The following is a 22500-nucleotide window of genomic DNA, read 5'->3' on the forward strand; positions in this document are numbered from 1 at the left end:
CTTGTGTGTGTGTGTGTGTGTGTGTGTGTGTGTGTGTGTGTGTGTGTGTGTGTGTGTGTGTGTGTGTGTGTGTGTGTGTGTGTGTGTGTGTGTGTCTATCAGGTTACTGTGTGAGCGCCCGCCCAGCCGGCCTGCAAGCGCGCCTCAAACACACATAATATAAAAATGCATGCAGGCACCCACGTGCACACACACACACACACACACACACACACACACACACACACAAACACATACTCATTCTTCCGTGCAAACTAACTCATCCACTTTTAGGCATGCAGACATGCCCACGCACACACACACACACACACACACACGGCCCAGGCTTCGCGTCAGGCTGGAGCCAGGGCCTGCCATGGGGTTCACACCACCAGGAGAGGAGAGGAACATGTGGCCCCTTCTAATACCACAGGGAGAGAGGGGGGAGGGGGGGGGGGGGCACAGTGGTTCCCCAATACCTGGGTCTGTGGGTCACGGACACATTGTATGGGTCCCCTAACTCCCCTTTTAGGCTGTGTTTCTTATGCATTTGGTTTTTAATTGTTATTATTTGAAAACATTTTCCAAAAATGTATTCCTGAAAAAATAAAGCAAAACTTTTCATGAATTAACAACAAACGAACGAACAGCCTATAGCTGGCTCCTTTCCAGGCGAAGAAGCAGCGACTACTCAGAGTCTCTCTCTCTCTCTCTCTCTCGTGTGACTGAACTTCTCCGCCTATCTCTCTAAGGGAGATGCCAGCCACCCGTCTATCTCTCTAAGGGAGATGCCAGCCACCCGTCTATCTCTCTAAGGGAGATGCCAGCCACCCGTCTGTCTATCTCTCTAAGGGAGATGCCAGCCACCCGTCTGTCTATCTCTCTAAGGGAGATGCCAGCCACCCGTCTGAGAAAACTACTACTGAACTAGGCTATACTTATTAAAGCGGGTCATGTTTCCATGCTTGAAATTGTAACCGCTGTTATCAATAACATATCAGTAATCCCATATTAACACTTATAGCCCGCTAGCATTTCAGTCAGACAACTCACGAATAGATTAAACAATATTTATTGCAGCATGAGTAACAAGTGTGCATATGATATTTGACTTGGCGTTCGGCTCTGCTGGAATTCTCCCTGCTCGGCATGATTAGCAACAACATAAAACATAAGAGCAGGGAGATAGATAAACAATAACCCCCCCATGGGGAGCATAGATAGCAGAGCCCACCGGTGGTGCTGGGGTGGTGGTGGGAGAAAACATCACATGCAGCTGGGAACCATGAGCAGAGGAAGGCAGGAAGAGCATGGAGACTAGTGAGCTTAAGTAGCCTGCCCAGTTAGTCAGCTGACTGCCGCATCGGCGAATGACGTGTGAGACTTGTACACACGTATACTCCCACATAGTAAAGCAGCATGTTAACCCCTTGAGCATAGTAAGGGCCTTTGAGCATGGCAAGAACTTCCCTTGAGGTTGACTGACTGAACTGACTCCGCAAGCTGCGTTTGATTTATTGAAAAATGATCTAATTCACTCCAGCATTTTTCCCAGTCGAGCTCTTATTTTGCCACCTTTCTAGTAGGGATGTCCCGATCGATCGGCCTCCCGATCGATCGGGCCCGATCACGTCATTTTCAAAAGATCGGGATCGGGAAAAAATTATTTATTAAATATATATTTTTTTTTTTTTATTAAATCTTTTCTTAATTGTATTTAACGTTACAGAAGAAACGTGACCATCTATAAGTCTTAAAGTCATCCTCCCGAGTCTTTAGTTTTGTTTTTTAATACAGATTGGTTCATAATTAATAACAACAAAACATCCTCCTCTCGAAGCAGCCTCTTGCTGCTGCTCCTAGGAAAACTTAGCGCACGACAGTGACGTTGGCCCTAAACAGCAGATCTGCAAGCTCACAAAGAGTTGCTTTCGCAACGCGCTGTGATCTTGTAGATTTGCTATTGGGCGACGAATGGCGACGTTCGTGTAACTTGCGTGGCTAGTAGGCTAATAGCAGAAAGCTAACGACAACAAGCGGCAGCGGCTGCACTGAAACAACCGACGCTTAAAGCGACTTTTAAAAAGAAGGAACCACAGAGAGAGAGAGAGAGAGAGAGAGAGAGAGAGATGATGAGGAGAATCCAGCCCTCGCAAAGACCACTCGGTGGAATAATTATTGATCGTCATACACAGAGACACACACAGCGGAGTAAACTCGAATCAACAGGCTTCTAAGCACCGTCTTGTTCAGATCTGCTTCTGCATCTGCACTCGCTGTTTGAGTGCTAAAAAGGGAGAGAGAGAGCAAAAACAACTCGTTGTTGTTGCTCTGTCCACCCGGAGCAGAAGAATATTCCGTCTGAAAAGTCCCAACAAAATACTCTATGTCCAATCCATGACTGTAGATAGAAACCCTTCTTCTAATAATATAAGCATAATATCTCATGCAGAGATCTTTATTGTAAACTTTTGTAAATGTTTCTGTACGACACGGCACTCTGCTGTGAATCCCTCCTCTCCCCAGAGAGCTCTCCTCTCCTCTCCTCCCTGCATGTGCTGCGACTCTGCACCACGTGTGAGCGCATAGGTGCATTATTTTTCCCTTGAACATAATGATGAGGCACATTAAAATAGCAATATAAGGTTTTTTTCCCCCCTTTAAATAATGAAAAGGCAGAAATGTCTAATAAAATAATATATGCTAAAAAAAGAATAAAAGATAATGCTATAAATAAACTTTTTGAGTGGTGCATGTGTGTGGGTGCCTGCCTGGCTGGCTGGGTATGAGCATGAAAACGGCATGGTTGTTTTTCACCACCTGTGTGCAACCTAACACACGCACACAAACACATGCCCATATTAACTGTATATGATGATTTCGTGTGTGCCAGTACAGTACAGTAGAGGGTACAGTAGAGGGACCGGCACACAGTAACTCTGTCATTTCTCAACCGTTTCGGACACGGGGCGGCAGTTCGGAACCGTTTTAGTCCCTTTTTTTTTCTTACTGCATTGCCAAAATGTATCTGATTGGGAAGAATTATCGGAAATGATCGGAATTGTATCGGGAGCAAAAAAAAGTGATCGGATCGGGAAATATCGGGATCGGCAGATACTCAAACTCAAATGATCGGGATCGGATCGGGAGCAAAAAAACGTGATCGGGACAACTCTACTTTCTAGACTACCGGAAGTAGTATTATCCTAGGAAGTTGAACAGGTCCCGTTCAACTGTTGTTTACAATACGGGTCCATGCCGGTGCACTGGAGGGCTCCACATCGAAGAAATGCCATCTGGGACAAGGAATAGGAGATTGAAAGAAACGGATAGAATGGATTCTTATGGTGCCGATAATCTAAGATGGGCTCCCAAGTCTTGTGACAACAACAGCTAGCTACCAGATGCTAACGTAAGTAGCATTATGGCTCGATCGATCGAATGCACTATAAAAGCGCAATTGCCATTAATCAACGGCAATGGCGTTAAGCGTAGTATTAAAAATAGGCTTCAATTGACCTACATCTACGGCAATGGAGCTGAAAGAATGAACTTGTGGGCCTCATTGAGTGAAGGACAGGGCCACATGTGGCCCCCGGGCCACCAGTTGCCCATTATGTGCTCTACTGTAGGCCCCATCATCCTCACAGCCTGGAGATTCCAGAGCCATAGACTAAGACAGAGTTACGAAAACTCAGTTCACTTCAAGGGGCTTCAGTTCAATGGTGGCTCTTCTACATAGACTGATATTGAGAATGGGGACAACCAACAGGGCCAAGTCCTGGACCAGAAGTAGGCAGACATGCATTGGACCCAGACAACAGCGCAGCTTTAATGATCTTAAATCCCTATATTTTAGATTGTTTTGTAGTAATCGTACAACATAAACATTAGACAGACTTTAGTTGTTATTGTACTTTAAAACAGTTGTCATGCTGCACAGATGCCCAAAATAGCTGTTATTGTCGCTGCCCTCGTTGAAAACAATGTATTTCCAACTCCAGCTTGTCCCTTTCCAGGCTGCATGAACAGTGCTCGAGCGCTCGGTTTCTGCCTCTATATCGTAACTCTTCTATTAGATGGCTGATTGGGAGTGTCGGCTCACACTTTACAAAAAATCTGAAAAAAGGTGTAAGAGTGCCATGCAGATGAGGCAGATTTTACTCTGAAAAGTCCTGCCTTCCATTTCCCCCCCAAAAACCTGGAGGTGAAATCTTCCATTAGTACCTTGCGCTAATAAGACTGATCTCTCTTTAGAAGCGTTGATATTCTAAAACGAGATGCGCGTTCTGATCAAAACAAAAGGACAGGGCCGTAGATGAACGGCTGCGTGCAGCAAAACAGCTACAGGATGGACGAGCAAGGCGTTGAATATAGCAACGGCCGCTGTCAAAGAATAGATTTTTAGCGATCACGTTTTATATTAAAAAAGGACCTAAAGACGTGTCCACACTAGGGCTTTAAGCCGGCAGGTGTTCTCAACGTTCTGGGGACCCCCGGAAATGCTTTGGCCATGTCTCTAAAACCTGGGCTGGTGCAGGCTAACCACTCCGACTACATGCATTGTGGCCTTGAGGCTGCATTAACCGTGACACGCACGTCGTTGGCCCGCACGCACTTCACACAACCCTCCGCAATGTGGGGAAGCGCCACGAACAAAGCTGGCTGGCTCATATACCAGCCTCATGGGCAGAGATTCATTCGGCCACAAGACATAACAAACATTATACGGCCAGACCAAATATACAACACTACCCATGTCAAAGGATGAATGCCATTCTAATAATGATCTGGGGTCTCTGGTACAGTATGTGCTAAATGTTACAGGGTGGGCAACTTTGATGGGTCATGTTTGCATGTTTGGAATTGTAACAGCTGAAATCAATAATATATCAGTATTCTGATATTAACCTGCGGGCCACATTAATTGAAGGACAAGGGCCGCATGTGGCCCCCGGGCCGCCAGTTGCCCAATATAGCCTAGGTTGCGGACGGTGCAGTTGCCTGGGCCAGGTTTAGCTCTGGTCCATAGCCCTAATGCTGTTGCTGCCGACTGCATTAGAGCTATGAGACTGCCCTCAGCCTCTCGACTTCTGCTAAAATAAAAAGAACGTACTGTACTGTACTGTACTGTACTGTACTGTACTGTACTGTACTGTACTGTACTGTACTGTACTGTACTGTACTGTACTGTACTGTATGTTAGGCTGCACAACAGTGAGACTTGGTGGTGAAAATATGCTATTTCCGTGCTCAGACCCAGCCATGCAAGGACTCAGCTGCAGGGACACACATAGCTGTCTATATAGGAGTGGTTGCACCACTCAAAAACGGCTGATGGTGCCAGGATGAAATTGGATAAAGAGCGTTGGCGAGACAAGTGGCAGAGTGCTGCTATACTGCACAGCATGAGCTGCATTCTTCCAGAGAACTGGGACTGGCTGTGTGGCCTCACGGCTGCGCCAGCATGGCAGGCTAGAGCCTCTCCCCTCTCCGGGTCACTCCTCTCCACAGCTGTCCTGGGAAACTGGCAGGACACCCAGGGCCATGTGAGAGGGGACCAGGTGGCTGCTGAGAGAGGAGGGAGAGGGCATGGGGACTATTTGGACTGGAAGGGGCAGAGCGAGGTCTAAAGGGTCGGGTGGACTGACAAGAGTAACCCAAGATGAGAATGTTGTCTAGTGTGTTCGGCCAAAAAAAAAAAACGCTCCCAGAAGTTCACCAGTATGTTAATCACCATCTCCCCGATGCAGTTGGATGACAGTCAGGAACAGGGTGAATCATATCGCTCACGGCTGTTTGGCTGCAGCTATGGAGCTGTGTGTGCGTGCGTGCGTGTGTGTGTACGCTCCTCCGCGTTTAGGGTAACAGGGTGTGGGGTATTATATTTAGGCCACTATGGAGGGCTATTTTGGCCTTGCTAGTTGCATAAAGAAAAGCACGGGCAGGGGCGACAGACTGAAGGCTCTACTCTTCACCCCGCTACAACTATCAGACCGAAGGCTCTGCCCCTTTTCACCCCATAGAACTATCAGACCGAAGGCTCTACCCCTCTTCACCCCATAGAACTATCAGACCGAAGGCTCTACCCCTCTTCACCCCATAGAACTATCAGACCGAAGGCTCTGCCCCTCTTCACCCCATAGAACTATCAGACCGAAGGCTCTACCCCTCTTCACCCCATAGAACTATCAGACCGAAGGCTCTACCCCTCTTCACCCCATAGAACTATCAGACCGAAGGCTCTACCCCTCTTCACCCCATAGAACTATCAGACCGAAGGCTCTACCCCTCTTCACCCCATAGACCTATCAAACTATCAAACCCGTCAGGTGAAAAGAAGCAGTTTGGACTCCTCATGCATGGGTAAGGATAGGTAGCGCTGCCCTTTTCAGCGATACATGTGTATAGGGGCTGTCACGATTCCACATTTAAATTAACAATTCATTGTCACAGAAATAATTGGGATTAATGATTAATGATGTTTTTTTGTATGGAACGTTACAATTTGTATTTCCGTTTGCCTTGTATAGGCTTCGTAAAAACAAATTGCACAGGGCAGAGGGCAAATAACTTGTTATAACTAACTAACCATAACGTGTATACAAAATAGCGGTAATAGTGGATCTACAAGCTCACAACAAGGTGCTATTTAAAAAAAAATGATGTTGACATTTTTCAACGTGGAAACGATTATGAGGATGCAAAAATAATTGCGATTATCTCAAATAACCCATGACAAATGTCTTCTAAATCAACAGTTAAAAAAAAAAACGGTTTCAATATTAGTGGTGCTCAAAACTATTCCATGTCAAGGAGCCCAAATCACTGTTATTCATTGAAGAGCAGGGGTCACATGTTAAGTATTTAACAAGGAGGACGCAGCTCCGCTATTGGCTACTGTGCTGACACAGACTCCAGCTGTGTCCAGGTGCTCTACCGCGCGCGCACCCTCACACACACACACGCACACACACACACACACACACACACACACACACACACACACACACACACACACACTTCTGTGGCACAATCCAGCTGCCTTTGGCAGCATGTTTCAGGGAGCAAACACCTGCTAGTGCTCCCAACCACCTGGCGCACACACACGCACAGTCACTCACACATGCACACACACACACACACACACACACACACACACACACACACACAGCTGTATGCAGGGTTCATCTGGGTGGCTGTCTGATGATCTGTGTGTGTGTGTGTGTGTGTGTGTGTGTGTGTGTGTGTGTGCATGCGTGCGTGTGTCAGAGGGCAGCTGGTGGAGAGGGAGCTAAGCTGTAGTTACAGCGGCTCCGTGCTCTGTAATTACCACAGTCCAACCTGTTTTACCACAGTAGAAATAAAACACAGCAGAGTGTAGGAGAAAGAAGGAGAAAGGGCAGCCCCGTGTGGGACGCCACACTAGTGGTCCCCAAACAGCCCCGTGTGGGACGCCACACTAGTGGTCCCCAAACAGCCCCGTGTGGGACGCCACACTAGTGGTCCCCAAACAGCCCGGTGCCACGCCGTGCCGTGCCAACGTGCCCCCGTGGCACCGACATTGGATACGACCCGCATGCAGCGAGAGGACAGATGTATGCTAAATGTAGGTGGCGATCCTCAGGGCGAGCTTAACCCATTGAGACTGGAGACCAGATGCCACAAATGTCAAAATTTTAGAAAAATGAAAAAATGTTTCTACTGTATATATCATTGGTGCTCCAACTATTTCATGTCAAGGATCCCCCCAAAAATTCATGTAATTGGCTGTGGACCCCCCCCCCCCATCTGAACACATGTTGTTCCAGGGACCCCCCCCCCCCCCCCCTAAGCAAAGACATTTGTTAAAAACCTTTGCTGTGAAAGAAAATACAGTATATTCATAGATTTGCAATACATTTAAGTTTTTTTTTAAATAGCAGATCTACAAGCTCATAGCACGACACAGAGTGCCACGCTACGAGCTTGTAGATCTGCTATCTTTCAACAGCTAAAGTTTAAAATCGCTAAGGCGACACACATGCGTTCCAGGTCTCGATGGTTTAACGGAGAGCATATGGACATGCCGCCATATCAAATGCAACCAAACTATATCAGACAGACATAAGCCATCTAAACCAAGAATAGTGCACGAGGCCATGTGCTGCTCACTGACCTCCAGCAGCACCCTTTGTCTGAGTGACATGAGGGCTCAGCAGACAGACAGACAGACAGACACGCTGACCTCCAGCAGCACCCTGTGTCTGAGTGAGGCTCAGCAGACAGACAGACAGACACGCTGACCTGGGATTCCCTCGGTCCCGTTACCGTATCTCAACCAGGGAGTGAGAGAGGGCAAGAGAAAGAGAAAGGTATTTTTGAAAACATTCCCACATAGTAAAATCCTGAGTTTTGATTGAGTTTTGAGTGATGCACAATCTTTTCAAGGTGACACAGCTAGTGACTCCATTTTGTTGTGCAGATAGCATCTAACCGAAACACTCGAGGCATGAATTATTCGAAAGCGACTAGCGAGGTGACCGCGATGGGCCATCAAAAACGAATGTTTTGATTAGAATCGTAATCTGTGATTTAGATTCAGAGATATAAACGTTAGAAGATCATGCCTCCCGTCCGCTATAATGGAGAGGGAACACTTTTGCTGACGGACAAACCGGAAGTGTTTTCGAAAGTTGCCCAACAGACACGCTCAGACTATAGCGGGTCGCTTGCTCGATATCAAACAATTAAAAAGCAATTAAAAGACGGAGATCTCCGTTCTGGGCAGCCAACCTATTAACACTTTGTTCTACAGTCAATGAACTCGTGTAACTCGTGTTCAGTAGTCACTTTCCCTCCTGTTTGCGAGTTGCCCGAGTTATGTTTTCATTGTTTAATCCACGTTTTTAAAAAGGTTTAAGTCATACAGACTTTCCACAGGCGGGCAAAGGCATGGGAAATTGAGTAGCAACAAGGCAACAAGGCGATCGATCGGTGCAATGGCTCTTCAAAGGTTAATGAAATCTAGCCAGTGAGATCTGGATCACGATGGTTTAATCACGGCATTACAGTTAAAATAAGATCTGGAGGCAAAAGGGGGTGAAGTAGCCCTTTAAATGAGGATTTTTCCAGTGCACAGATTTACAGATCATTCTAAGTAGCGAGAGCTCTTACAGTGTGTTCTCACAATTCATCTTCGCCTCGCCTCCCTCGCCTCACCTCGCGGCTTGGCTCCACATCCATTCATTCATTCACTATGGTTCCCTCATGGCCCCCGGACTCGTCCTTGGCTAGCCCACAATGGCATCGCACCACAATGAGAGAGAGTGAGAGAGAGAGAGAGAGGGAAGAAGAAATGGGACAGCGGATGGAAAAGGCTGATTAGCAGAGGAGGAAGGTATAACAGTGGGACGGAGCTGTATGCATCATTATAATGTAGGAGAGGGTCCAGAACACAGCAGGGAGAGGAGAGGAGAGGAGAGGAGAGGAGAGGAGAGGAGAGGAGAGGAGAGGAGAGGAGAGGAGAGGGCCCGACCAGACCAAGCAATAAGTCATTACATAGAAGAGAGAACCAAGGAGGCACACGAGAATAAGACATAATAGGACAAAGAATGAGGGAGATGTAGGGTTGAGTGAGGAGGGGGTCCTTGGCCAGGGTACAGTTGCCATGCAGAGGAACAATGTTATCTCTATAGGGGAACTGCTAGACAGAGAGAGAGACAGAGAGAGAGACAGAGACAGAGACAGAGACAGAGACAGAGACAGAGACAGAGACAGAGACAGAGACAGAGACAGAGACAGAGACAGAGACAGACAGACAGACAGACAGACAGACAGACAGACATTAAGGGCCATAATAGGCATAACGATAACATAGTTGCCTCAATAACACATTGACCCCTGCAGTGCAGCCACAAGGTCAAATTAACACAATCTTGCCCGCAGGCGGGATGGTGAGGCCAGTGCCAGTGAAATGCCGTGACGAAATTGTTACTGTATAGAGTGTTTGTTCAGTCCCCCTGTCTCTAAACAAAAAAAGGGGTCATATAATTATGTCGTGCCTCGTATTGTGTGCAGCAGCCCCTGTTGCTCTAGCAAATTACAGAACCGTGTCCGGTTCTAGCAAATTACAGAACCGTGTAACCGCTTGTCCGAGGGACCCTGGCAGCAGCTATGCAGAAGCACAAAGAATAATCAGGCCTTTACAGCATACAGTATTTTTCACAGTCACACATAGTTTACCAGACTGTGTACTCATGCACTAGTGAAACTGAAACACACACTATCTGGTGCCAAGTTGGCAGTGGGCACACGCACGCACGCACACACACACACACACACACACACACACACACACACACACACACACACACACACACACACACACACACACACACACACACACACACACACACACACACACACACACACACACACACACACACACACACACACACACACACACACACACACACTTCATTCTTTCTACTCATTGACATTCCATATCCAGAGATGTCAAAGAAACAAATCTGAGCAAAGAGTTCTCCCTCACATTTCACTCTTCCCGTCCTTGGTGTTCCACTCTGGCCCGTTTCCTTCCCGTCTCCTCTCTTCCCTGCATGCCAGGGGGATTTTGCCAATCAACCGCTGTTAAGTTCCCCTTGGTATATTTTAATCCGCTTGGGGAATACCGCCCTGTGCAAACACAGCCAACAGGAGAGGGACCAGGGAAAAGTGTGTATGCGCGTGCGTGCGTGCACGTGCGTGCGTGTATACGGATGTGAGGCAGAGAGCCAGTGTGTGCGTGCTGTGTGAGTGAGGGTCACCGCTATTCCAGTTAGATCAAAGGCTCTTCTTTTCCATGACGTGGTGGTGGTGGGGGGAGGGGGGGGGGGGCAGCTGCGGTTTGCAGACGGCACAATCCCCGCCTTTCACAGCGGAGAGAGAGAGGTGTGAGGGTGAGGTGTGCTCGCACCATGGTGTGAAACACTAGGCAGAACACACAGCAGCAGCAGACCGGCGTGGGGCCGGTGGAGAACCATGGTGTGAAACACTACCAGGCAGAACACAGACCGGTGTGAGGCCGGTGGAGAACCATGGTGTGAAACACTACCAGGCAGAACACAGACCGGTGTGAGGCCGGTGGAGAACCATGGTGTGAAGCACTACCAGGCAGAACACAGACCGGTGTGAGGCCGGTGGAGAGGAGAACCATGGTGTGAAGCACTACCAGGCAGAACACAGACCGGCGTGGGGCCGGTGGAGAACCATGGTGTGAAGCACTACCAGGCAGAACACAGACCGGTGTGAGGCCGGTGGAGAGGAGAACCATGGTGTGAAGCACTACCAGGCAGAACACACAGCAGCAGCAGACCGGTGTGAGGCCGGTGGAGAACCATGGTGTGAAGCACTACCAGGCAGAACACACAGCAGCAGCAGGCCGGTGCTGGGCCGTCGGTGGTGTGCATGGTAGAACACCACCGCTAAGTGATAATTAGGAACCAAATGGACCCTTATGGGTCTGTTACTCAGAGAGTGTACAAATTGAACCAAATGGACCCTCGCAGGTCCATTTGGTTCCATTTTGTACACTCTCAGGGTTAAATTAACATTGATTTTACAATATACATTGGGGTGCCAGAGATAGAAATGCCATTATACGCGGAGACGAGGATGAAGGGAGCGACTAAAGCTCGAGGACACGAGGAGGAAGGGAGCGACTAAAGAGTCGAGAGCGCCAAATCAAAACCCACCTTCAGCAGCTTTGAAATTAAGCCCCTGAAATACCAGAGGATTCCCTGTGAAACGCAACGCCATGCAGCCTGTCAGACTCCGCTGCCACGAATAGAGAGAGAGAGAGAGAGAGAGAGAGAGAGCACAGCTGCTGTAGGAACTTTATAGAGCACACGCAACAGTGATGATCACGGTGCGAACGGTTGTTCGGTCACAGCTTGCACAAAGCGCGTGACATGCAGTGTTAGTTAGAAGGCCACCGCCACCCATCAGACGAAGGTCATTTAACTGCTATAAAGCATTCAAAGGGCAACGACGGGGTTCTGTCTCCCACTAATGCAACCCCCTGAGGCCCCGAGGCGTGGCTTTCCACACGTGGAAGAGAATCTCTGATGTTATAATTGAGAAATATACCGTAGGACTGGGCTTTCCGCCTCAGCAATACAAATCCCATTAACCCCCACATCCTTATAGTTCATGCTGCCGCCCACTCCTTTTCCATGCTTTCCTTTATCCTCGCTTCTTTTCCTTTCTCTCCTAATAATTTACTCACCCTTATCTCTCTCTGTCTCTCTCTGTCTCTCTCTCTCTCTCTCTGGTGTAATAAATCTTCATTGGCAACACTGTCAGGATGCCAGCATGTCTTTCCAGTGACTGCAAAAAACACCTCCTTTACAGGATATGGCCCATGCAGCGAGAACACGCACTTGTACAAAAGCGGACACAGGCACATGGACGCATGGACGCACGCACGCACGCACGCACGCACGTACGCACGCACGCACGTACGTAGGTAGTGGTGGAGCATCATTACGTCAACGCAGCGTGTTGCAGATGGACACACACACACACACACACATCCTGACTGAACTCGGGCTCTGGAGCCTGTTTCCATTCTTTCAACAGGTCAACAGTCAGCACAATGTACACAATGTATGCACGTGCGCATGCCTACACACACCGGCATGTACTGTAGTGTATGTGTGCCATAACAGTGAGCCACATCCAGATATATCTTTGACCATCAGACACAAACAGGAATAACACCAACACTATGCTGTGGCCTATTGGGCTTCTATAAGCAGAGCAGAGTAATAGAGCACCGAAGTCTGACGTCGATATCGGTAGAGGGCGCAAATACACGGGTTCATGTACTTTTTATTTGCATTGTAAACCCCATAGGGGGATTTTGGATCGCCTCATATAAGAATGTCACCCCGGCCATTTCACTCATATGGATATGAAGAATCAACTGACTGAGAGAAAACGCTATGGTTACTGCTACTGAATTAGTTACATTTCCGCTAGAAGCAGAAATATATGACTGTCGCAAACGAGACAGAGACACCTGTATCTTGTACACCCTAGAAATATGGTTTCTATTTTTTCAGGAAATTAATATAAAACCAACTGATTCATTGGTTAATCAACTATGATGCCCTATATGCCTATCTCATAAAACACAAATAAAATCACCTCTTCAAATTAATTGTGCCGTTGTACGATCCCAGAGGTACTCCGCTGGTCGTCCGTCAAAGGCCATGTCCAATATTGCTCACAGCTGACAGCACAGAGAACATCATGAGCACACGTGTGTGTGTGTGTGTGTGTGTGTGTGTGTGTGTGTGTGTGTGTGTGTGTGTGTGTGTGTGTGTGTGTGTGTGTGTGTGTGTGTGTGTGTGTGTGTGTGTGTGCGCGTGCGTGCATGCATTTAATAGGTCTGGCTGCTGGAGAGAAGCAGCCTATCTCATTTCTCACTGAACGAGGAAACAGACAAGCATTCTCCCTTTGCACCACTAACAAGGTGAGCAATCACACACACACACACACACACACACACACACACACACAGTCACAGACACACAGTCACACACACACACACAGTCACACACACAGTCACACACACACACACACACACACACACACACACACAGAAAAAGCTTAAAACAGAGCAGTCTTGTGACGTAAAAACTCATGATCTCAGCATGGTCTCCATATCTGATGCACGTTGTGCATGTCTTGGACTATGAGCCACTAAAGGTCTTCATGTTCTGAACACAAGACTTAGAATTAAGTAACACAGCCTAAAAGTCAACAATCAACAACATGTAAATTGTAAAAGGTTCACAGTGATGTATTGTCAGACATGCACAACAATTCAGCATGAGGCAGCAACAAGTATGTGTGCACTGTCCACGCGCACGCACGCGCACACACACACAGGGCCGGGGGGCACACATGCACGTGCATGCACACAGGGCCGGGGGGCACACATGCATGCACACACACAGGGCCGGGGGGGGCTGAGAGGGCAGGCAGATGGGAGCTCCTCTGGCAGAGAGGGGTGGTTGGTGGTGACAGCCTCTCCGAAGCAGATAGTGTGACAGTGGAGGACAGCGAGGGCACCTGTTTCCCCACAGCCCCTTCACACCCCGTATCCCTCTCTCAACACACACCCACCAGCATTTCCACAGCCCATGAGCTCATCGGCTCGCCCCTCTATACTCCAAAAATGGCCCTGTCACCTGCAACGCTCCGCCAGCGCTCCGTCAGAACCCCTCCCGAGCCAGCTCTTGCCCCGGCGGCTCTGTGGCAGTCTGCTGCACAGCTAGGGGGGCTGCGATCTGAGGTGAAATGCATACTCTGCCGTGAGAGCACCACGTCACTTGCTGAAAATGAGTTATTTTCGGTGAGTGATGCGTCTGTGCGTGTGGATTCTGTGGAAGTAAGTATATATAAGTTAGGCCTTATCCAAAAGCCCTCGCTCTGAATCACTGTTGCTTTTGGCAGCAATGTTTTAGTTTAGTTTTTGTCATAGACTTTTGAATAAAATTTGTTTTAGTCAGGCCTTTTTGCAGGCCTTGATGCCATCGTATATGGCTGATTTTACGCTCATCTACAAGCTCACAAGGCGTTGTGTGCTTGTAGATCTGCTATTTTCCGCATGCAAACAAACAAGTGTAAAATGACTTGTGTCTTTTACTTATACTGGATCTTTTGTCCACTAGTCCACATTTTAGTCTCACTATATCTTCTGCTGCAAGCTGTGCCCTAGTTTTTTTTTCTGCTTTTAACTGTGTTCTTGTACTGTTTTTAACCTGTACGGCGACCTTGAGTGCCCTGAAAGGCGCCTTATAAAGAAAATGTATTATTATTATTATTATTATATTTAGTCTTAGTTTTAGTCATCGTAGCTTAGTTTTCATTTAGTTCATTTAGCTTAGTTTTCATTTTTCGTCATAGTTTTAGTCGACAAAACCAACACGCCTCTGAATACTCATCTGTGGACCGTGGCTTCACGATGAGACTATTTCTCATGAAAATGGAGGTACAATTGCGATTCTTCAAAGGTTAGTGAAAACACGGGCAGGGAGTTAAAGATTAATTTATAACGCAGTCAACATGTTAGCATGCAGCTGGCGTGCGTGCGTGCATGCGTGCGTGTGTGTCACTGTGTGACACATTGAGCTTGCAGAGTGTGAATGGCATCCACAGATGTTCTCCCTCTATGAGGCGTCTGCTGTGTGAGTGAGCTGTCCTCTCCTCTGAGAGACTCTGCACGGCTCTGCATTGACACATCCATCGCCCGTGTTGATTTCGCCGACTAATACTATGACAAAAATGTTTTCGTCGACTACCTTTTTCAATGACGAAAACTAAATGGAAACTAAATTAAAACTAAGCTATGATGACTTAAACTGAGACTAAATATATTGACAATTTTGTCAACAAATATAAACTAAAATGTTAGGAAGGGACTAGTGGACAAGAGATCCAGTAGAAGTAATTTTACACTTGGTTTGTGTGCTGCAAATAGCAGATCGGCTTGTAGATCGGCTATTTTCAGCAAGTGTAAAATCAGTCATAAGGACAGCATCAACTAAATCAAAGTAGATTTAGTTGGCCGCTCCTGCCGTGGTAGTAAACTGTAAACTCTCTCTCTTCCTCTCTCTGGCTCGCTCTCCCACAAACACACGCTGTTAAGTTACCGCGACTAAGACTACATTTCCTGTCAATAATAAGCAGTGTATAAATAGTTCATTGGGAGGTAAAGGGAGACGCTTTATTGTGAAGGGCCCTTCACGGCGCCCGCCGGAAAGAGAGTGTTTAAACTGGGCTGCTTACTGGCTGCACGTTACAGAGTATACAGACGTATTGGCTCCGGTCTGTCCGGTGTGGCCGTCAACAGTTGTTAGCACTGCAGACTCTGCAGTCGCCGGGTAAAGTTGAGATTTGATTCTTTGAACAGTCAAAACAAGACAGATGGTACAGGTGGCATTGGAAATGGAACCAGAACAAGATGGATGGAGTAGAGGTGGCATTGGAAATGGAACTACAACAATATAGATGGAGTAGAGGTGGCATTGGAAATGGAACTACAACAAGATGGATGGAGTAGAGGTGGCATTGGAAATGGAACCAGAACAAGATGGATGGAGTAGAGGTGGCATTGGAAATGGAACTACAACAATATAGATGGAGTAGAGGTGGCATTGGAAATGGAACTACAACAAGATGGATGGAGTAGAGGTGGCATTGGAAATGGAACTACAACAATATAGATGGAGTAGAGGTGGCATTGGAAATGGAACTACAACAAGATGGATGGAGTAGAGGTGGCATTGGAAATGGAACTACAACAAGATGGATGTAGTAGAGGTGGCATTGGAAATGGAACTACAACAAGATGGATGGAGTAGAGGTGGCATTGGAAATGGAACTACAACAAGATGGATGGAGTAGAGGTGGCATTGGAAATGGAACTACAACAAGATGGATGGAGTAGAGGTGGCATTGGAAATGGAACTACAACAAGATGGATGGAGTAGAGGTGGCATTGGAAATGGAACTACAACAAGATGGATGTAGTAGAGGTGGCATTGGAAATGGAACTACAACAAGATGGATGGAGTAGAGGTGGCATTGGAAATGGAACTACAACAAGATGGATGGAGTAGAGGTGGCATTGGAAATGGAACCAGAACAAGATGGATGGAGTAGAGGTGGCATTGGAAATGGAACCACAACAAGATGGATGGAGTAGAGGTGGCATTGGAAATGGAACCACAACAAGATGGATGGAGTAGAGGTGGCATTGGAAATGGAACCACAACAAGATAGATCAAGGGGTGGGCAATTATTTTTCCCAAGGGGCCAAATGAGAAACAGAAAATATTTTGGAGGGCCGGGCCAAAAGGCTGAACTTAATTTATTATTATTTCTATATAAAAAGCAGTAAATTGCATTGTTTTGCAAAGCAATGATAAACAAAATGTGAAACATATGACTCAAATTATAGGCAGAGTGACAATTTGACGTCATGAGCTGTTTATCTTGCTTTCGGCCCTGGGTTACATTGCCTCACACAGCCACCCCTCCACTGCCCCCACAACATGTCAATTGGCTATTTCCGTAATATTTAAAAATGTAATTAGAAATAAAATAAGCTAAATTAAATCCCCCATCCACCCACAAATCAATTATTTTATTCAAATTGATGTCACGAAACCTTTAATCAGTTCGATTAAGTGTTGCAGCCCGGCCCTCGTTGACAGTAGAGATAATGTTGAGGAATGAACAGAGAACTGAGAATGACAGAAGGGTCGCTCTGCCGAGCAAGTGTGTGCCGTTCAGTGAGCCTGTCCAGCTGGACCACCAAGCTTAACGCAAGCAAGCCAAGCATCAACACACATCACAGTCACAGATTACAACATCACCCTGCCGGCTCGTGTATATTAAAACCGTTGTGTTGTGTGTATATATTGCGCTGTAGTAATGATTTACTCTCGCACGCAGGCCAAAGGCTCCGCGACCAAAGCGCGCTCTTTTCCTGCCAAGTCGGGGGAACATACTTAAATACATATATAGAGAAGCTGTCAGGCCTGGGAAACATGATTTACATCGAGGAGGCCTCCTGCATATCGTTTGATATCTAATGAACGATTGGTTCACATCGTCGGAAGCGCTTTCACTTTCATCTTTCAACGTCTTAACTTCTGGATGGAAGGTTTATAGTCAAAGACGTATAGAACAAAGCGGTATAAAAATAACTCCCAGAAGCCATATCACTCGGATGAACAAGACATGTTTGTACAGATGCAATATAGAAGTAATATTTATTTGTTTTCACCTGCATTGATTGTACATAATTAATTCTAGTGGTAACTTATTTCAGTGTATTTCTTTTTTTATCCTGATCATTTGACCACTTGAGAACTTGATCATGTTTGTCTATTCTTGTCTGTGTTGGTTGGTAAATGGCGCATTTTTATAGCACCTTTATCCAAGGCGCTTTACATATTGTGCATTTACATTAACACATTCATATACACGGAAACCATGCAAGGCACCAACCAGCACGTCAGGAGCAATTAGGGGTTCAGTGTCTTGCTCAAGGACACTTTGACACTAACTCTGGAGGAGCCCGGGTTCGAACTGGCAACCTTGTGGTTACCATCCACTATCCAGCCACTCTACCCCTGAGCCACTGCCAGTGGCCACCAGTTGTGTAATGTGTGTCAAGATGGATGCCTTGTCTACTAGTAGACCAGACCTGCCTACAAATAAAGTCACCTGACCATTGGTTTTGACACTGACTGGATGAAACTATGTAGTCCAGATCATTCTGGTCTAGAAATACCCACTTTGATCTCACTTATATATAAATAGCACCAATACACTCATCTCCAGCACAGATTGAGACATAAGGCTGGTTTATATTAGCCCTGAAACATGACTGTCACCATCATGACAGTCATGGCTTAACTTACGCCTGTTCCACGTGATCGCTACATTTACAGAGAGAATGTGTACATAAACATTCAGATTTCAAATATAAAGTACTCACCACGTGTGCCACAGGTGTTAGAAATGTCCTGGTACAGAGATTAGCATTGCTTTATTCTGCGTTGTTAAATAAAGGGCATGTTTATCCGAGCGCCCCGGCAATTTTTCTGAAACGGGGTGCGTTCAGAAAACTCACAGTTGCACACCGGGAGCACACTCGCCTATTATAGTTGATATCGGTGTATCGGATGGCAACACACCTCCCGACCGATAGGGGCACGTAGTTGAAAGCCAATGGCAAAAAAAAACTGCTCAGATAAAAATGCCTTTTATTAAACAACGCAGCAATGCAATGCTAATCGCTTGGCCAAGACATTTCTAACACCCGTGGCCCACGTGGTGATTACTTTATATTTGAAATCTGAATGTTTATGTACACGTTCTCTCTGTAAATTTAGCGATCACGTGAAACAGGCTGACGCTCGTGAAGTGCGAGTGAACGTGAACCATTTCATGTGTCATCATAGTACGGCTGTGTCACGTGAGAGCTTGTAGATAATCAGCATGAGACACCGTCGTACGACGGAGCCTAAATGCAGCATTACTCCTCACTCACTCTCACTCGGATAAATAAACACACACACACACACACAGCACGTGTGTGTGTGTGTGTGTGTGTGTGTGTGTGTGTGTGTGTGTGTGTGTGTGTGTGTGTGTGTGTGTGTGTGTGTGTGTGTGTGTATGGCAAAAATAAAGTCCTGGCCTTGGCCTCGACATCCCATGGTCTTGTTTACAGAAAATAATTCTGATGGAAATGTTTGTTTGACTAACTCATGTACAGCAAGCTGTGTAGATGCCTGGCCTGTCCCAGCGTTCTGCTGCCACACGCGCACACAGACACACGCACGCACGCACGCACACAAACATACAAACTCTACTCTACAGAATCCACACCACACATACAATAGAAATACTCAGTGAAGTCAGAGAAGATACAAGTCCCTTTGAGCCAAATAGCACCATGCAACTAGTTTGTTCAATATTTTCCCATGGCGCAACTATCCAAAGCAGCCTTCAGTTATGACAGGATAACAAATACCTGGCCAAATAAAACAACTGCTACAGTCACTAGCACTGCTAGATGGCTGCAAAGGTCAAATTATGTCCTCATTGTGTCACACAATATCTGGTTAGAATTCAGGACTCATGCGTGGCAGTTTGTTTCGTCTTACCTTGTGCCTGGCGGGTCGCGGCGGCGTGGTGGATTCTGTTAGTTTTGCGTCCCTGCTGCTGTTCCCTGCTTCACGCCCAGCGTAATCCCTGCTGCTGCTCCCTGCTTCACGCGCAGCGTATTCCCGGCTGCTGTTCCCTGCTTCACGCGCAGCGTATTCCCTGTTGCTGTTCCCTGCTTCACGCCCAGCGTATTCCCTCTGACTCTCCTGCTGCTGCATGTTCTGGCCCACCTGCACCATGGCCTTACAGTCCACGCACGAGCCAATCACCAGCCTGCGTCCGTCGTCCACCAGCAGCGTGCGCGCGCCGCGCGGTGCGTACAGGAACACGGGCAGCCTGGCCACGGTGACGGCGCACAGGCCTCCGTCCAGCCGGCTCCGCTCCCGTCTGCAGAAGAAGCACGCGAACGCCTCGCAGCTGTACTGGCGCGCCCACGGCGAGCTGGTGGTGGGCTGCGGGGTGGAGGTGCCCGTGGAGGCGCCCTGGCTCTCGTGCTGCGCCCACTGCGCGTGCAGGTCGTGGTAGCAGAGCACGCAGGCCGACACCAGGCCCGTGGCGTCGACCGGCTTGGCGCGGGGCGCCGGCGGGTGGACGGTGAGGAAGGGGAAGAAGGGCTCCCGCTCCCCGCAGCGCCCCGGAGGGTTGACGTGCAGCTGGAACTCCCCCCCGGCCCCCGGACCCAGCAGCTCCGTCCCGCACAGGTAGCACACAGACACCGACCCCCCGCCGCCGGGCCTGGACGAGGCGGAGGTCGCTCCCGTCTGGGAGGAGAGGGCCAGGCCCAACCCCCCTGCGGCGGCGGCCATGCCGGCATGGTACCTGACCAGGAAGGAGCTGACGGAGGTGATGAGGTCCTCGCTGAGGCTGAGGCGATACGCCGCCCATATGTCCTCCAGGATGCCGTGGCACGGCGGGCAGCAGTGCACGCAGCCGTTCCTCACGCCCCGGGCGTTGGGCGGGCACGGCAGCAGGCCGATGAAGGGGAAGTACATGGCGCCGCGGGATTTACCCACGCCGGCCTGCGCATACGCCACCCTCGCGTCCTTCCCGCACTCCTGACCGCAGAGAAAGCACGTCTCGTGATGATGAGAAGAAGCCTTGGGTTCGGGGGGCATGGGAGTGCACTCCTGCGGCTCGAGGGGCCTCCGCTCGTGGGGAGGGAGGTGGTGGTGAGGAGGTGGAGGCTGGTGGTGCCCGCCGGTGCTGGCGGACGGGTTCAGGGGCACCACGTAGAGGCGCTGCAGGACCGGCACGTCCGCCCGCTGGAAGCCCTGCCACTGTTGCATGAGGGAGGCGTGGCAGCTGCCACACACCAGGGTGGTGCCCGCGATGCTGATGGGCACGGCGCCCCGGGGAGGCGAGTGGAGCCACAGGAACGGGAAGAAGGGCTCGCTCTGGGCCCTCTCCTGCTTCTGGACGCTGACGGTGAAACGCCCGTCCCGGCGCAGTCCGCCGCCACAGATGAAGCAGACGCACTCCTTCGGAGGACCGCCTTCCGAGATGATGACATTTGCGCCGGCATTGCTCCTCCCCGCGGGGTCCCTGGTCGATCTGAGATGGGCCGTTGTTGTTGTTGGTCGCAACTTGCCGTCATACGTGTTGTCGTCGTCATCACTAGTAATGTTGATTTCGTCCTCCGAGTTGTCCGAGTGATTGGCCCGCAGAGGGTTACCTTCCCTGGCCATGATGTCACGTTTTGAGCCAACAACAACAGGTGACAACAATGCAGCGTCTGCGAGATCCTCACCTCTTCCTCCTCCTCCTCCTCCTCCTCCTCCTCCTCCTCCTCCTCGGTACAGCAGCAGCGATGATTGATGTCTGGCCGAAGAAGCGTCCGCGGCTCGCTGGCTTTGACGCGGCTCCGAGTGTTTGACATTCCCGTCCGCCTGCAGCCACTGCCTGTTGCGCATAATGATGCCGTTGTCCTGCACAGGTGTGTCGGGGAGAGGACTGCCGTAGCGCCGTTGGGGGATCCTCTCTGGTTGGGCCTTAGCCATGAGGAGGGACTCTGATTGAGAGACATGATTTATAATTTTAGCACCGCGCCTCGGAGGCAGAGGAGCGCTATCCGCTTTCGGCGAACCCTGTGCCCCATACACACCCACGGGGTACCGGACTGCCCTCTGGGAGTCCGGGCTGTTTTTAACACTGATTGCAGTTGCACTGTTGTTGTTTTTCTTGCTAATGTCTTTTGGCGCTTTGCCAGACGTCCTTAAGCACTTGTCCTTACCTCCTCCTCCCGAGCCGCCGCCGCCGCTCCGGTCCACCAGATCCAGCTCCTGGTCCGACATGTTATCGTTGTCGGAGAAAGAGGAGAAATCGGACTCCGCGCCCTCGTAGTTCTGGCTGCCGACACTGATCCTCCTCTCCAGGTCGTAGGAGATGTTCCACTCCTGCGGAACCCGCCGGGAGTCGCACTGGTAGGGCCGTTTGAGCCAGTACATGCGCTTCTCCACGGGCGTGCGGCTCCGCTCGAACGAGTTCCACTGCTCCGCCAGAAAGCAGTGGCACACGGCGCACACCAGCGCATGTCCGTCCGGGTTCAACTCGCACGCGCCCGGGGCTGGCTCCTGGCTCTGCAGGAACGGGAAAAACGGACCGTTCTCCTTTTGATTTGGCTTGACCTGCAATCTCAGCTCCTTCCCGGGCGTAACGCCGCTTCCACATATGAAACAGTGCACCAATAATCCCATGATTCCGTTCCGATCGCTCCTGGAAGTGTTTCCGCCGGGCAGTGGGCTCTCCTCGCCGGGCATTGCTGCAGCCATGAGTCGGTGTTTCCGAGAT

The 22500-nt window shown here is 48.9% G+C and overlaps 1 protein-coding gene across 1 annotated transcript in view; it reads right to left on the reverse strand.

The window, feature by feature from the left end:
- The window catches only part of gse1b (Gse1 coiled-coil protein b), a gene marked incomplete at its 3' end in the record, with an annotated part of 79397 nt that overhangs the window by 56436 nt on the left and 461 nt on the right, over positions 1-22500 (reverse strand). The window contains exons 1-2 of the mRNA XM_080770744.1: positions 21511-22500; positions 19713-21390 (exon numbers count right to left, since the gene is read on the reverse strand). The exon at positions 21511-22500 is cut by the window's right edge and continues 461 nt beyond it. Coding sequence (XP_080626870.1) covers positions 19713-21390; positions 21511-22500 — 2668 coding nt within the window. The remainder of the gene's footprint in view (positions 1-19712; positions 21391-21510) is intronic.

This window comes from Protomyctophum bolini (genome assembly GCF_963924005.1).
Source record: "Protomyctophum bolini genome assembly, chromosome: 1".
Lineage (NCBI taxonomy): Eukaryota > Metazoa > Chordata > Actinopteri > Myctophiformes > Myctophidae > Protomyctophum > Protomyctophum bolini.